General features: G+C 46.1%; 1 protein-coding gene across 5 annotated transcripts in view; it reads left to right on the top strand.

Moving 5' to 3' along the window:
* The window catches only part of svep1 (sushi, von Willebrand factor type A, EGF and pentraxin domain containing 1), a 62252-nt gene that overhangs the window by 15937 nt on the left and 28859 nt on the right, over positions 1–17456 (top strand). For 4 of the 5 annotated variants that reach the window (XR_002166668.1, XM_019858420.1, XM_019858421.1 and 1 more), the window contains exons 5-18: positions 6458–6616; positions 7185–7364; positions 8644–8823; positions 10903–11097; positions 11190–11308; positions 11399–11528; positions 12611–12718; positions 15526–15657; positions 15741–15932; positions 16014–16135; positions 16207–16312; positions 16406–16582; positions 16868–17101; positions 17174–17335. Coding sequence is in view for 4 of the 5 variants with exons in the window: in XM_019858420.1 (XP_019713979.1) it covers positions 6458–6616; positions 7185–7364; positions 8644–8823; positions 10903–11097; positions 11190–11308; positions 11399–11528; positions 12611–12718; positions 15526–15657; positions 15741–15932; positions 16014–16135; positions 16207–16312; positions 16406–16582; positions 16868–17101; positions 17174–17335 (2196 nt within the window). In the remaining variant the exon portion in view is untranslated. Of the gene's footprint in view, positions 1–6457; positions 6617–7184; positions 7365–8643; positions 8824–10902; positions 11098–11189; positions 11309–11398; positions 11529–12610; positions 12719–15525; positions 15658–15740; positions 15933–16013; positions 16136–16206; positions 16313–16405; positions 16583–16867; positions 17102–17173; positions 17336–17456 lie in introns of those variants that run through there. The other variant, XM_019858422.1, reaches the window with a different exon arrangement.

Below are 17456 nucleotides of genomic sequence, written 5' to 3'. Positions count from 1 at the left end.
TTCTCCGCAGTGCGCACGTGCGCGTGTGTGTATGTGCCGGTATGTATGTGAGTGGCTTCAGGTGGGTTAGCCGTCTAAACCAGTGGTTCTTAACCTGGCTTCAGTCTCAGGGGTTAGACGGAGCCTCTGCCATGGAGGTTAAGACACACCCAACTCAACATGTCAATTAGTTATGACACGCCCGCTGCAGATGATCACATAACATTACTTGTCCAATCAGTGCTGGAGGAAATATAGTTTGCTCAGTCGTCAACGGGTGACTGTCGTGATAGTACATTGTGTGATATTTTTTTTTTAGAATGTTTTAATACATGCTAACTATGTCGAGCAAAAACAAACAAAAGAAAGTGGTTGGACGGATACGTACAACATAGATTCACATGCATCACGGGACGTGATGGGACTCAGCGTCCTATCTGCATGATTTGTCATGCCAAGTTGAGCAACTCAAAACTGAAGAAACACTTCTTGAATCATATTTTTATGTTTCACTAATGACGGGTTCCATGAATGTGCATATAAACTGGTTGGGTTCGCTACCTCCAACAAGGTTAAGAACCACTGGTCTAGACTCTGAGGTTTGCGGGGGATGGTGGTCCCCTTTTCCAAAAACATCAGTGCTGTCAGTGGGGCTATTATTTTTATTATGATTATTGGCTGCACAATTTGGTTGGAACCCCTATCCAAATCCCCACTGTGTAGAGCAGCATTGTTTATAGACCCATCCAAGCCAAGAGAAAGCAACCCCCCCCCCCAAAAAAAAACAAAACATCAGTGGAATTCCAGCAAAGACAAAAGGCGAGGCCTCGTTTCGACACAGTTGCCGGACTGTGACAAACGGGGCATTGTCACCCCTTCAACATCTGTGATGGAGAGGACTGGGGAAGTGGTCCAGAGGAACGAGAGTCAAACGGGGTTTGTGGCCTCTTGTGGAGCCTGCGGGGAATGACAGCAGCTCTGGACTGTGTGTTCCTGCGGTGTCCTTAAACTCACTCGGTAGCAACTCCTGGAAAGTTGAGCTTGATTTTCCACACATGGACAGCTCTCAGGGGGTTTTCGGTACCGGTTTCATCCATCGAGACGCATTTGGTGGATATCTGTCGTTACAGGACGCAGGAAAAAGTCTGAAAGTCGCACACCAGAAAATGAAGCAGGTGTCTGCCCTTTCGGTGTGAATCAGTTACTCTGGAGCCAAACTCCAGGAAGAGGGGCCTTGCAGCAGCCCCTGATACCAGTTCGGGCTAAAAACACAAATTTCAGTGGACGTGTTTGTCATAACAAGATGCGCGAAAAAGTCAGAAGGATCCGTACCTGAAACAGAACAGGAAGTCAGCCATTTTAGGTTAATGCAGCCATCTTGGTGCCAAATGCTGGGGGAAAAGAGGCCGAGAAAGTTTGAAAAAAAAAAAAAATCAGCCCCTGACACCAGTTCCACCGAAGAAGAAAAATGTTGCTGGACATGTCTGTCATACACAAAAAAGTCTCAAGGACCCATCCCTAAAATTGAAAAGGAAGTCAGCCATTTTGTTGTGGAGAAGACTCTGAAAAAAGGGCCATAGGAGCCCTCACAGATCGGAGCAAAATTTGGTGAGTGTGTCTATCATATAACAGCATGCACAAAAACGTCTCACGGAACCATGGATGAAATTGAACGGGGAAGTACCCACCGAGGGGACAAATTCTGTGAAAAAGGGGCCTGGCAAGATCACAATTAGCCCCCCCACCACCAGTTTCCCCCAAGGACATGCAATTCAGTGCCCACGTGGTGGTTCAAAGTGAACATTTCCAAACTGTCTTGCTCTGGAAAGGCTGAATCCCCCCACACACACACCCCTTCACCGCCCCCACATCCCCAAATTCACTGCTGCCAGCACAAGGATGAAAGTGGCCTTCTGTTTTCAGTAATTTACAGTTGGATGCTGTAATAAGTCAGCCTTCTGCACCTAAGGAGTGGGCCTGTTTTCATAAACAGTAAGGACTCTCTGTTACCTCTCGCCTGTGTAAACCTTAAATCCCCCCACATAGCATCAGGAACTGTAAACCATCTGGACAGCGTGCCCGTCTCCTTCCAGCTTCTTGTTTCTCTGGGGCCGAAGCGACGGCCTTATTTGCAGATCTGGTGCGGCGGTGAAAACACACAGCACCTCCATGTTTGGCGATTCAGTGACTCGTGCTGCTGTTTCTTCTTGTTTCTGCGTCAGGGCTACAAACATGCCGGACAACACCACAAACAAGTACGTTTATATATCAATTAATGAACGGTACCGATGGCCTTTGCGCACCAATATTAGCCGATCCATCATGTAAGGTTTACGTGGGACCCAGAGGTCCAGTCTGGTCACCACTCAGAGCTTTTGCTTTTTCCAAGTGTTTATTTACACCACGGCCCACGCGCACCGTGCGCCTTTTTGTCACTTGTTTCCCAGCACACTGCTGCCTGTAATCAAGCTCACCAGTCTGGAGAGCTGCCCGTGTTTGTACAGTTGTTTTGCGGTTGGCCTCACTCTCCCCGCCGAAGCGCAGCGTTCCCGTAGTCTGTAATAAGCGAGCGGGATGTGCACTTTGTCCTTGGGAGGCTGCGAGAGCTATCGTCGCTCTTGCGATGAGCTCGGGATCGCTTGACTTCCTCCTTGAAATTGCCTCTTCGTGTGTGTGTGTGTGGGGTGGGGGGGGGGTACAAAATGGCCATTCTCATTGGATCCTTTGCTTCGTGCAATGGTAAGAGGTCCAACATGTCAAATCACACTCATTGATGTGTGCCGAGTTGGAGCAAATGTATATACAGGCTGTGTTAACACCAAATAAAACCACCATTTTAGTCTACCCCCACCCCACCCCACCTTCCCTACCCCCTGTCAGACTCTGGCGTGAATGTGTTCCACAGGCCAGACTATACACTTTGATTGTCCATTTCCAGTGTCTATTTATGCACATGTTAAGTCTGACTTATGAGTGGAACGTCTCTCTCGCAAGACTCTGGAATTTAGGAGCCGGCTCGATAAAATGTCTGCCGTGAGAGGGCCTTTGACCACAAGCGAGCCCACTGAGCCATGCCAGGGTAGTCCAGAGAGAGGATGAGATGGATCAAAACTTTGGCAAAGGATGAGCCCTGGAATTTGCCCACAATTACTGCTTGGACACCCAAAAGGCTGACTTCCTGTTCAATTTCGTTGATGGGTCCTTGAGACTTTTTAAGACGTCATCTTATGATAGGCATGTCCACCAAATTCCGTGACGATCGATGACACTGGTGACACACTGGTGTTGACACCCTGCTTTTTCATGGAATTTGGCCCCGGCATGGCCGCTTCACCACAAAATGGCCGACTCCTTCTTCGCTTTCATTCATAGTTCTGTTCTGCAGCTGGGCGTGATTGACATGTACGCAAAATGTTATGGTGACTGATGAAACTGGCGTCAGGGGCTTTTTGTAAACTTTCCAGATCCCTTTTTTCATTGACCCCGGCCAAAGAAAAGCATGCTTCAAGCCAAAATGGCTGGCTTTCTGTTCAGTTTTAGGCAAGAGTCTGTCAGATTTTTTCGTGTGTCATATGACAGACATGTCCACCAAATTTTGTGTAGATTGGTGAAAGTGGTGCCTGGGGCTCATTGTCCCCCCCATAACATTGCAGGCCCTTTTTTTCATGGAATTTTGTCTCCAAAATACCCGCTTCAAACCAAAATGGCCGACTTCCCATTCATTTTCATTCATTGGTACTTGAAACGTTTTCATGCGTCCTTTGATGACAGATTTGTCGACTGAATTTCGTGGCGATTTGTGTTTTTTTTTTTCCTCCCCACTTTGCAGGCTCCTTTTTCAGGCCCCAGAATGTCTGCTTTTCTTAAATTCATTTTCCTCACATACTGCAGGAGAGTCTGGAACATATCCCCTGCAATAATGTGGGATTCACTGCTTGTATCTGTATGTCCACACTTGTTGTTCTTATGACCAACAAACATGTCAGGGCACCGAAACAACCCGCAGAAAACCAAACTCGTGACGTTTGATCCGTTCCGTCCTTTGGCCTACTTTGTGGGGAAACTCAGATTAGCCGTCGACACTCCAGCGGTGACATGGCAGAATTTCGATTTCCCCCATCTGGAATCGGCCGGCTTTGGTTGCAGAATAAAATAAACCAGATGTCGACTTGGACCAGATGTGCAGACGTATTTCTGTTGGTAACATCAAATTGTGAGATTTGCTGCCTTGCAATTAGATAATTTGTGTCGAAGATAAGAGGTGGGAAGCCGCGTTTGTAATTGCACCGTGTGGATGGCCGTGCGTTTTCTAGCATGTGTTTGTGGATTTTGTGGCAGCCGGCCTGCGAATGTACACCGGGACCTACGAATATGACCCTCCGAGTTGAAACCGCCCTCTCTATGTTGGTCACTGCGGCGCCTCTGGATAAACCTTTCGTCTTCGGCCCAGTCTTTTTTTAGGCCGGTCTAATCGAAACGTTCTCGTGTGATTGTAACGTTGGCTCCTCGCTTATGAGCTGGCCTGCACTTTGTTTGCGTTTTCCTTTTTTTCCTCCACTTCCCAGTTCTGCCTCAGAGAATAATTACCCCACTCCAGCCGTGAAATCTAGTCTAGGTTAGTTTGGGAAGATGCGGCTGCTTTTCCCTGAGGGCCTCGTACTTACCGTCAAGTTTGTTTTTAACGGCTTCAACCCCTACGACTTCGAGATTGAAGATTTTGCTTGTTAGCACTCGCAGTATTCTGTGTTGCTTTTTTTGCCATTTCCGCTTGTTTGTTTGCTAACTTAAGTCTCTTAGCTTCATGCTAACATGCAGTGGGAATCTCCATAGATGGGCTAAGCGAAATTAACTTCCCCGACTTTTGAAACTGTCAAACAACTGATAAAACTCACGTCACATGCGTATATTCTCTCTGCTCTACGGCAACTAGCACGACTGGAGTTTGGCTTTGGTTTACTTTGTTGTTGACCCTCTATGACTTGAATTTAATAAAGCATCGCTTTTTTGCTTTTTAATTGTTGAATGAAAGACTGTGAGCCAATCAAAGCAGAAAGTCTTTCTGCTTTCTGCTCATCTGCCCGTTGACGCCCTACTTCCTCTCTAAATAAAGGCCTCGACGTCTGGCTGCTGTGTAATTCCGAGCGCCGCGACGTCCAAACACAATGGCTGCAGATTCATTATGTGGCCTGTGGCGTGCTGATACATTTCAAAAGGAAATTCATTCTTTTGTCGTTCATCACTTCCTGCTCATCCCGCCCATCTTGGCCTGATGCCTGCTTGAACAGGCCAGAGAGTCTGCGCTTGCGGAACTGTGCGTGAATTTGTGTGTCTGTTTGTGTGTGTGTGTGTGTGTGTGTGTGTGTGTGTGTGTGTGTGTGTGTGTGTTTGTGTGCGTCCATCTGTTGTGTGCACGGTAAGCCAAAACATGCAACCTTTCGGGATTTTGGCCCCAAATGGGTGCTTCAAACCAAAATAGCAGACATCCTGTTCAATTTCAGGCTTGGTTCCATGCGACTCTTTTGTGCGGCATATTAGGACAGACATGTCGACTGAATTTCCAGACTGCTCTTGTCATGGAATTTGGCCCCAAAATGCCTGCTTCAAACCAAAATGGCTGATTTCTTGTTAAATGTCACACAAGGGTCCTGAGACCTTTTCATGCGTCGTGTTATGACAGACATATTCAACCAATTTCATGTCATTGTGTGAAACTGGTGACAAGGGTTTTATTGTTTTTTTGAGCTTTCCAGGTCTACTCTTCCTGTTTGATTTCAAGCATGGGTCCTTGAGAACTTTCCAAGTGTCATCTTATGACAGAAATGTCCACGAAATTAGTTGTTTGGTCAAACCGGCATCAGGGACGAGTTTTTTTCAAAATTTCCAGGCCTCTTTTTACATGAGAATATAATCCCCAAGTCACTGCTTCAAACCAAAATGGTGGACTTCCTGTTCAGTTTTCAGCATGACTTTTTTGTGCGGCATTGTGACTTGACCGCCACTGCATGAGTTGTCATCAAACGGTCGTGTTGCGTCTATTCTTCATGCTTGACATCAGCACTACTGCGAGTTGTAAACGGCTCGGAAGGAAAACACATAATGTGTCTCATTGCTTAAGGCCTACAAATCCCGTCTAATATCCCCTGTGGAGAGTTTTTTTTTCTTCCCCCTTGCATATTTTTCCATCTCGTGATCATGTATAAATATGTGCGTGGGTGTGGACGCGCAAAGTTTATGACTGACAATATGAAATAGTCCCAAGAAAATGGGGCGCCTCAGCATCCTGTTTTTAATCTAGTGTGATCCCCAAAGTGATTTGATGGCATTGCAGACTAGTGGATAGTAGATCTGTCTCAACGTCTCTAGAAACCGACTGGACAGATGCATTTGAAACCTTTCTGAATGTCATGAGCTGCTTTCTTGTGTCTCGTTTGGTGCTTATCTGGGATCTTTTTGGCATTTTTTTTTTTTTTTTTTAAAGCATGCCCACCCGGGACCTACAAACCGGAGGGAACACCAGGCGGTTCCAGCACCTGCCTGCCATGCCCGGACCAACAACACACCTCCCGGCCCGGCAGCACCTCACTAAGCGACTGCATCTGCAAACCGGGCTACCAGCGAGTGGACTTGAGCTGCCAGGGTGATTGCAAGGATCAGTGGCACGTTTGTGTAAAAAAAAAAAAAAAAAAAAAAAATTTCGACATGAGTCGCTCCACATGGCTCGGGGAAAAAAAAAAAAATCAAAAAAGTCATCGACTGATTCAACCGCTCAAATGTTTTGAGTTGGGTTAATTTAGTACCTTCCCCAAATTCACACTTTTACCAAAATTCCGCATTTTGCACAAAAAAAAAAAAAAAAAAAATTTTTCAATTTTACCGATTTTCCCGAACAATCCCTGATTATTTTTACGTTCTAAAAAATAAATCATGCAGAAATTGAAAACAATTTACCTGCTCCTTCCCCATTTTGAGAGTGATTCAAACCATTCCAATTGCAAACTGTTGAGTTTTCACCTTCCCCTAAATTCCCACATTTGATAGTTTTTCACATTTTCCTTGTTTCCAAGTTTAAAAATGAATGCTGATATATTTACCTCCTGCATCCACGTTTCTCAAACCAATCCAAATTTGCCCAAGTCTTGCATTCGACAGTTGGACATTTTCGCCTTCAATCACCGCATTTCTTCTTTTTGGTTTGTTCACCCCAGTGGTTCACTGCCCTTCACTGTCCCCCCCGCAAAACGGCTTCTTCATCCAGAATGTATGCAACAACCACTACGACGCGGCCTGCGGCGTCAAATGCCAGCCGGGATTCGACCTCCATGGTACGGGCATCCGACTGTGCCAGGCGGACGGCACCTGGTCAGGCTCGCCCGCTTCCTGTCGACGTGAGTGTCAACTCGATTTGATACTTAAGCGTGTCACACGATCCCATATTGAATGAACTGCTTCAGTAAGAAGTCGAAATACACTCAGGATTAGAGTACCCGGTGACATCTATCCATCCCTGCGTTTTCTGATCTGCTTTATCCTCACAAGGGTCGCGGGGCTGTTGACAATTTTTCAAAATGTATTTTTGGCCCTTGCGAACATATGTGGGACGCCACCTCATGTTTTTTAGCAATAAAACATCCAACAATTAAACATTGCACATGAATAGCATCACTTTTATTAAAAAAAAGTTTATTTCCCGTATTTCGGATTTACAACTGGAATCGGAAACAGCGCCTTTGCTTTGCCTGGCTGATTTCTTGAACTCCCTGACGCGCATCTGTACTAGCTTCCCCACCCCTATAACATTCCTTCCTGTTGCTGTGTGCTTCCTCCTTCCTGAGCCCCCTCTTTAATTGGACCCGGCCTATGTCTTCTTCCCCCGGAACATCTGTGGAACAGAACGCGCAAAAAAGTCGTCTTCATCCCTCAGTCGCAACACGATTCATCCATTTTGTCAACCCGCTATGAGGTGGCCAATCACAGGGCCCATACAAACAACCATTCGCATTCACACCCATGGACAAGAGTTACCCTGAAAAAAGTATTGCTCATCTTTCCCCATTGAAATTTATAGAAATGCCATTAATCAGTTCAAACCCCCCCCCACCCCTTCTTAAAAAAAAGAGCACTTGTACTTTATAAAAACATAAAGTAATAAAAACATGCATTGAATGTAAAGAATTAAACAGTTTGTGCATTGTGATTTCATGCCGCAATCAAATTCATTGTACCTCTCCTTCTGGTGTAGCCACTTTCGCCACCAGGGACAGTATAATACTGTGCAGTCACGTAGACACAACGGAAGAAGGATTAACCTCTTCTTCTTCCTCTATTACTATAAGTGACCGTTAGCATTAAGCTAAGCAGACTTTACTAAGGTGCAGCTATGCTGTTGCTTTCCTCTTTGTTTCATGTTAAGTGTGACAGTAAACTTCAACGGGGAGTGGCATTAAACAGATTGCAGCCTCGTTTTTTTTTCTGGACCAATTGCTCTATATTGGACACACTCCATCTTTTTATGATATCATCAAGTAACGGAGGACCCACAGAATTACACACAACATCCGCCTGCTGGGATACAAAACCCCACCAACAAGAGTTTTGCAATGTGTGCGCAATTGGGTTATATTTGTGTTGCATGTTAATTGTATTGTCGTTGAAATCTGTGTGCAGCACGCTCCTGCCCGCCCCTCGCCAAGCCCCTGCACGGCACGCTCAAGTGTAGCAACGGTGGCGCCTCCCTCAGGGCGGAGTGCCAGGTGGACTGCAACCGAGGTCACCGAGTGGAAGGGGATCCCAGGATCACCTGCCTGGCCAATTCCCAGTGGAGTGGACCCCTACCTCGGTGTGTGGGTAAGCCTTCTCCCTCCGGTCAACAAGTCACCATGCATTATATTGTTTAAAAAACAAAAGGAAATAGCAATGACATTACACAAACATATGTTCGCTAGCTAGCTAGCACGATTCCTTTTTAAAAGTAAACAACTGAAGCAGGATTTTGCCAAAACTACAAACCCAATTTCAGCGCTGTTTTCGGGACGCCATTTTAGTTTGCTTTGTTAGCTCGTCGGATTGCTGTTCAAAGGAACCAATTTGAGCTGTGTGACGCAAAAACAGCAAAAAGAAATTCTGCGACATTTGCGAGATTCAGATGACGGGATTGTGCGAAAATGAAACCAATTTCTGCGATGTTTTCTGGAGTTGGGTAAAAGACGGTAGTGTTAGACTGGGAATTTTGGTTTGTTCATTCATTTGATATTTTCGGTGACATTTGCTGTTGAGGTGGCCCGTTGTACAAGTGGTTTGCGCGTTGACCTCACAGTGCTGATTTACCGGGTTCGATTCCAGCTCCGGCCTTCCTGTGTGGAGTTTGCATGTTCTCCCTGTGCCTGCGTGGGTTTTCTCCGGGTACTCCGGTTTCCTCCCACATTCCAAAAACATGCATGGCAGGCTGATTGAACATTCGAAATTGTCCCTTAGTGTGAGTGTGAGTGTGAGCGTGGATGGTTGTTCATCTCTGTGTGCCCTGCGATTGGCTGGCAACCGGTTCAGGGTCTCCCTCGCCTACTGCCTGAAGACGGCTGGGATAGGCTCTAGCACCCCCCGCGACCCTTGTGAGGATAAGCGGATTGGAAAATGGATGGATGGATTTGCTGTTGATTCAGATAGCGGAATTACCCCCAGTTGATTCAGATAGCGGAATTACCCCCAAAAACAATCAACCAATTTCCGAGCGATAAGCTCAAATTGATCGCTCAGAAATGTGTTCGTTAGCAGGATTGCTATTTAAAGGAAAAACTACAAAAACAATTTTTGTGATTTATGCTGTAAATTACCCACATGCAGAAACTATTTCACTATTTCTGCTACTAAACCCATGATCGGTCAACCCAAATGGCTAATAAGACATATGTAAACATGATCCTTCATTCCCAATTTCACATCATCAAATGAAAATGTAGGCAGAGCCAAACACGCTTAGTAGTTGCAAAATAGCGAGCAGAATGAAAGTGGATACTAAGCGGGCTTTTTCATATAAGCCGGCTGGTCCGCTTCCTGACCGCGCTTCCCCCGAACACGTCTGAGTGCCGGCTTGTTTGTTTGTCTGTCTCGGCGATTCCGTCGTAAATCCCCAAGCCGGGCTCCGAGCCGTTTTGTTTGCACGGCGCAGTAAGACGATGGCCTCAACCTCCCCGAGAAGCCGCCGTTCATGGCTCGTAGCAGATGACTTCGAGGGGCAGGCTTGCATCCCAGAAAGGAAAGAAAAAGCTTCCAGTTCTCTCCTGAAAACCGCCTTGTTGAACACAACGCTTGGGTTGCCTTCCTTGAATATTTAAGAAGGAAATCTTTCACTTGGATGTCCCCCAAAACATGTTGTGAGTGCCTCTATTACTCGTGTAAAACCTAAATGATGTTATCATGTTTTATAAAATCATTTACTCATTGGGGAGTTTCATTGTGATAAAAATAGTGCTTCGCCCCATATTTTTGGGCATTTTGCTTCAAGGAATTATGGCAAAGTGAGTTGAGGGGTTTCATTTAGACTAAAATAGTGCTTTGCCACCAACCTTGCTGGTTTCACATATCACTGAATTATATTGAAGTGAGTTGAGGAGTTTGGGTACCTCTAGATGATTTTTTCACGGCAGGTCTTGGTTTTTATCCATACTTATGAAAAAAAAAAGCTTACAAATCTGCAAACGGTCTGTGATTTAGCGGGCAATGCTGTACTCTCTTTTTTTTTTTTTTTAGGAAAAAGAATTCCCCATTTTTATGTCAAATGTAAAAAACACATGTTGAAAAAAGTTTCAGTGTGATTTTGGTTGGTGATATTTTCAGGCTCAAAGTTCCTCCAAAATTTTGTTCCAACTTGAGCGTCACCCCGTGTTTGCGTGTCGGCTGCATCTCACTACCTGGCCCTTTCGCTCCCAGAGGCGCGATGTCCCCCGATTGGGCCCCTGAACAACATCTTGGTGTCGCCCCCCGCCTGCACGAAAAGGCTGGCATCCCCGGGCTCCGCCTGCATGCTCACCTGTCGCCAAGGATATAATCTCCATGGAAACAGAAAGGCGGTGTGTCTCGGCTCGGGCAACTGGACCGCCAATGTCCATCGGGCGGTGTGCAAAGGTATTTATTCCATTGCGTGTGCGGCGTCTCTGTGATTGGCCCGGCCGTATTCAAGCCGTGAGACTTTTTTTTTTTTTCCTGCGGTCGTTCAGATGTCGAACCGCCGTGGGTCGAGTGTCCGGAGAGTATCGTCGCCACGACGGATGACAGACGCAGCACCGCTCACGTGGTCTGGAACGCTCCGGTCGTCCTCGACAACTCCAAAGAGGAGGTTCGATGCTCTGCAGAAACATTGTGGGATGTGAGAAGGCTTCTTTGTCGGGAGTTTTTTTTCTCTTCAAGTATGTTACTCTTCCTCTAGGTGGCGGTGCAGGTGAAACCGGTGTACACACCGCCACAACTGCTCCCCATCGGAACGGAGACCATCACCTACATCGCGGCCGACCGCTCCGGCAACAAGGCCAACTGTTCTTTCACAGTCACTGTCATTGGTAACCGTGTTTCGCAACCTTTCTGGAGCCCAGACACACATCTAACATTTTAAAATGTTTGTGCTGAGTTTGTGCTCAAGTCAAAGCAACGAGAGTTTGACATTGGCGCCTCGGGTTCAAGGAACTATGTTGAAGCGAGTTGAGGAGTTCCATTTTGACAAAAGTAGTGCTTTGCCGGCACCGTGCTGCATCTTGACTCTGAACTATATTGAAGTAATTTGAGGAGTTTCATTTTGACAAAAGCAGTGCTTTGCCGCCATCTTGCTGCATTTTGGAGTCAAATAATTATGTGGAGTGAGCTGACAAGTTTCATTTAGACAAAGAAATAGTCCATTGCTGCCATCTTTGGTGTTTTGGAGTCAAGGAACTAGCTCTTATGTCGAGGTGAGTTGAGGACTTTCCTTTGGACATAAATAGTGGATTGCCAAAATCTTGGCGTCAAAGAACTACATTGAACTAAATTGAGGCGCTTGAGTTCGACTAGGGTCGTGCTTACCGCCGTCTTGTGTTTTACTTGGGCAACAATAGAGCAATGCCGCAATCTTGGTGTCAAGGAACTATCAAAGTGAGTGAAGGAGTTTCATTTTGACAAATATTTTGCTTTGCGACCAATTTGTGGCATCTTGGTATCAAGCGACTATGTTAAAATGAGTTGAGAAGTTTCACGGAGACAAACAAATGTGCTTTTCTGTCATTTTGTGCTATCTGTAGGCAGTTAGAAAGCTTTTTTTTTTTTTCTCCAATTACTCAGCGCCGTTTCGATATTTGCGGAGTTCATTCTGGCAGTCCAGTGAGCCTAGGAAGTCTAATTATAGGCTTACATTTACAGGAAACGTCCTCCGATCTTTGTCACTCAAGCAGCTCATTCATCTCAGCAGGTGCAAAAAAACCCCAAACAATCAAGTTTGAGTTTTTGTCTGTAATCCCAGTAGGCAGGCGGAAAAAAGCCCAATGAACATTTCCATATGTTACCACGGGAGGTGGGGCTGAGTGTTTTTTCATGGGAAACATGTGGTGTAAGCCGCCGTCACCTTTGGATTTGTTGACATTTTTTTCGTTTCACGTGCCACCATCCTGTCTAGATACGGAGCCCCCGGTGATTGACAAGTGCAGGTCCCCGCCCACGGTCCAGGCCACGGACGCGGAGATGGCGGTGGTTTGGGAGGAGCCGCAGTTTTCCGATAACTCAGGTATGTCTGGCGACCGCCCTCCGCTGGTTTCTTCTCCTGAGCACCCCTCATGATGGATAAACAAGACCTTTTCCACATTTCCATCCGGCGACTGGAAAAAAAGGGGCCCGGTTTGTGTGTGCGTTTTTTCGGGAGACTGCACGGAAGATGGATTGTCATTGTCTCGAAGAGAGACAAATAATGTTGAAGTGAATTTGTCATTCCAATGCCAAAAACAGATACGAGAAATTGCGCTCGTTCCCTTGATTTTTCACACATGTACAGTATACACGTACATGTGTATAGTGTTGTAAACAGCAAGCCAAAGCGGCAACAATTGTCATTTTTTATTTATTTATTTATATTTTGGGAAGGGGGATGGGGAGAGATGTTTGAATTCCATTATCTTTGCCTTATGTTGTTCTGCATTCATGTTTAAAAAAAAAAAAAAAAGAGGGAAACAATCATCATAAAAAATTGGCCAAAAATTGGAAAATAAAAATAAATATCAGCCGATATAAAAAAAAAAATTACACGCCTATTTTCACAGGTTTTAAAAGAGCTAATATCAGCAAGTTAAATTGGACAATTATTCAATCGGGCCCTAATTGGGAGTATTTCTTTATTAGTGTTTTTTTTTCACTAATCTCAATACATTATTGATAAATTGTTTTAAGTAAATCACAAAGTCAACAAAGTCTTTTTACTGCACCTTGCTCTAAATCAGGGGTCACCAACGTGGTGCCCGCGGGCACCAGGTAGCCTGTGACGACCATACCGGTAGCCCGCCAGTGCTAGGATTGTGATTTGCTAGTAGAAATTATGATTTAAAAATGCAAACACGGGCAGTATTATAGATTCTATAGCTACCTATTTAGCTATCGATCTAGCTAGCTTCAATATCTATCTATCTATCTATCTATCTATCTATCTATCTATCTATCTATCTATCTATCTATCTATCTATCTATCTATCTATCTATCTATCTATCTATCTATCTAATATTCTAATATTAATAAATGTAATTTGTACAAGTGTTATTTCAGACGTGTATCAATTTGGTAGCCCTTCACACAATCAGGAAACATAAAGTAGCTTTCACTCTCAAAAAGGTTGGTGACCCCTGCTGTAAATCATCCCACCATTTCTCAAAAAAATGCCCCCCACCCACCGGAGGAGGTCACACACACATCTGCAATGTTCATCCGCTGCGGTCATTTGCAACGTCGGCTTCCTGTCCGCATCCTGCTGCTCGACATCTGTCCAACTGCCTTGTGTCGCGGTGAAAGATAACAAATGGCATTTCGGGGCCGTGTCATTTATCATCTCGCTCCCCATGTGACAAAGGTGGCAAAATTACTCCTGATTCCCCCCCCCCCTGTTTACCAAAATTGATTTAGATGAAGTGTCTGTACTCTTATTTTGTATAGAGTACAGTGTGAGTCATTTGGCCATTTCTGCTATTTTCAAATGTGGCAGGAAAAAAGTAAAAAGAACTTTTCAGGTAGATACCTAAAATCGAGTACAGTAATCCAATCTTAGTACTTTGTCACTTTCCACCACAGTACGCGACAGACACTTTCACTCGGCGTCTCAACAAGGCCCTCGGCGACCACCTGTCTGCCCCCCTGACCCCCCCTTGTAATAACAGGCTGCACGGGCTTCCCACGGAGGCCGCACGGCGTCAGGCCAGCTCCGTTTTCGACGTCAGAGTTTTGTTTTTCCAGGCCCACACCCTGATGCCAGATCTAAATATAGCTGCCAGTCGCCAGACACGCACACATACGATACGTTTTATATTTATTTCGGCTGGAAAGGGAGACCCCAGACGTGTGTCAGCCCAGCTGCTCCCGACACAAAGTGCTCTAATGGGCCGGATGAATCGGCATTCAGGTTTTTCCACCCCTTGTTTTTTTTTTCTGACATACGTAACCAAAAAAAGGTCAGCCTTTCCACGAGGAACGGACGGGAACGATCACGCACATTTCAATTGTGTGTAGAGGCAAAACTAATTTTGGTTGTGTGTGTGAGAGTTTTCAGTCCTGTACTGTACAAGCAAAAAAAAAAAAAAAAAAAAGAAACAAAAACAATATTGATGTGAGAGCATTTCATTCATGTGTGAGACTTTCTTGTGGTGTATGAGAGCCTTTCAGTAGTGTGTGAGAGTATTTTAAGTTTGTGTATGAGCAAAAATAATTTCAATTGCATGAATGAGAGCTTTTTAATAGTGACTTAATAGGGGGAATGAGAGAGAGAGAGAGAGAGAGAGAGAGAGAGAGAGAGAGAGAGAGAGAGAGAGAGAGAGTGGAGAGAGTGAGTGAGTGAGAGAGAGTGAGAGTGCAGACTAATCCTATAGTATGTGAGAATAAAATTTCCAGAAGCTTGAAGACGCAAGACATACAGCTAGTGGCAGTGGTTGCACAAGTGCGCACACCCTCTTGTAATTTGAGAAGCAGCTACATTCAGAATTAACCAATCACACTCAAACTCGATCAATGGCATTCATCACATACCAGCCAAATAAAGTTCAACTGTTTCCAGTGGGCATGTTACGCTGAAGCACCTGCCCCCAATTATGCCCGCACATGCGCCTACCCAAATTGAGTGAGAGGCTCACACGTATTGCCATTCCCAGATTCCAAACTTTTCGCTTCAGAATGCAACTTTATTCATCCATCTATGCAATGTATGAGACAAGTTAGCTTCAATGCTTCTTGAATGCATTTTGCCCCAAAAAGTAACCTCAGACTGCCCCCTGCAGGATAACACCTGACCTGATCGTGTTGAAATCTGATTGTTTGACTCTGTGTGTTTGTTTGTTTTGAAGGCAGTCGTCTGTCGGTGACCAGGAGCCATTCTCCAGGTTCGCTCTTCCCCGTCGGAGAAAGTCTGGTCCAGTACACTGCCACTGACGCGGCAGGAAACGGCCGCACTTGCAACCTCACCATCACAGTGCGAGGTAAACGACGACGACATACGCCACAATCACAGCGTCCCGTGCCTGTGTGTTGCAATACCATTTATTGATGTTTTTTTGTCCAGGCACGACTTGTGAGCAACCGTACGTCCCGATGAACGGAGAGTTCATCTGCCTGGACGAAGAGAAAGGCGTCAACTGTACGCTGCAGTGTAAGCAGGGCTACAGTTTCACTCAGGACGCAGTGCACAGCTACTTCTGCGCCCACAATGGGCTGTGGGAGCCACCCTACTCCCCGGACAGACCCGACTGCTCGGGTTCGTGCAACACGAGACGCTTCGATTGCCCGAAAGCGAACTCCCCGTCGAAAGTTTTTGTTTGTTTGTTTCTGCCGCCAGTAAACCGAGTGGCTAACAACGGGCTGAAGCCATTCGAGATGCTGTTTAAAGCCTCGCGCTGCGACGACATGGACTTGGTCAAGTCATTCACAGGGGAGTTGAAATCTCATCTGAGACGCATGGTGAGAAGCAGCTACGTTTACTTTGTACTGTGTCTAAAATGGACTTTTTACACGCTTCCTTGCCTTCGTAGCTCCCACACATTTGTAGCGGTGACGATGTCACCTGCAAACTGGAGGTGATGCCACAAGGCAACTGTCTGGAGTACAACTACGACTATGAGAATGGATTCGCCATCGGTACGTTGCCCAAATACTTATCGGACCGACGTTTGCAGCGAGCTTTTGAGGTGGGCGCTGGCTTCATCCTTCTTCATGTCTGCGGCGCCTCAGTGCCAGGCGGTTGGGGACCTCAGGGAGCGCAGGACTACGCCTACTCGGAGTCCGGCTTTGCCACAGGCGCCCGCCAGCCCGCCGGGAAACCGCAAAGTCGCCATCGCAGCAAGAGGCACAGAAAGATCCGGGGCCCCACCCGGGACCAGAAGATCCAGATCTTTTTCAACATCACGGGTAGAAACTTCGAGAGTGGCAATTTTCACTTTTTTATCCCCCTGAGAGAGTGTCACTATTCAATTCAGTGTTCACGTGGTGTCCGTGTTTACTTAGCGTTAAGTTGAGGTGACGGAGCCACAGATTTCCTTGACTTATCGCGGTCATCTGACTTTGTTGCATAGAATTTTTCACAGTTGTCCACATAAATTCTTGAAAGACTGCAAGTCAATTGACTCAATTTCAAAGTAGAATTGAAGTCTTTCGTATTCATTCTTCAGCCTGATCTTGTAAACTTTCTCCCAGCAAGCGTCCCTCTCCCGCTGTCGCGGAACGACTCCATCGAGGCGGCCAATCAGAGGAGGCTCCTGCGAACCCTGGAGCTGCTGACCAACCGGCTAAAACGGACGCTGGCCAGGCAGCCGCTGTCCAGTTTCCACGTGTCCTCGGAGATGATCATGGCGGATGCCAAGACGCTGGAGAGCAGGAAGGCTTCGCTCTTCTGCAGACCTGGCTCGGTGCTCAAAGGAAGGATGTGCGGTAGGCGGGTCGGAATAACCTCCTCTGTTATTTGCTGTCCACACCCGCGCTGATTGTGCATGCTGTTTGCAGTGCAATGTCCGGTGGGAACTTATTTCTCTCTGGAGTATCATGAATGCGAAAGCTGCTGGCTCGGTTCCTACCAGGACCAGGAGGGTCAGCTGGAATGTAAAGCCTGCCCTGAGGGCACATCCACTGCCTACCTGCACTCTCGCAATGTGGCTGAGTGCAAAGGTTTGTGACGAAATCTCCCTGCTCCCTGAATTCGGATGCACAAAAAAAAAAAAAAAAAAGGGTTAAAATTCCGATCTCTGTGTTCAAAATGGGTTTTCAGGGCAGTGCAAGCCTGGCAGCA

Source organism: Hippocampus comes, unplaced genomic scaffold (assembly GCF_001891065.2).
Source record: "Hippocampus comes isolate QL1 unplaced genomic scaffold, H_comes_QL1_v1.1 scaffold48, whole genome shotgun sequence".
NCBI classification, from domain to species: domain Eukaryota; kingdom Metazoa; phylum Chordata; class Actinopteri; order Syngnathiformes; family Syngnathidae; genus Hippocampus; species Hippocampus comes.
Note: the sequence above shows the minus strand (reverse complement) of the source record. Positions and strands in the feature narration are given on the sequence as shown.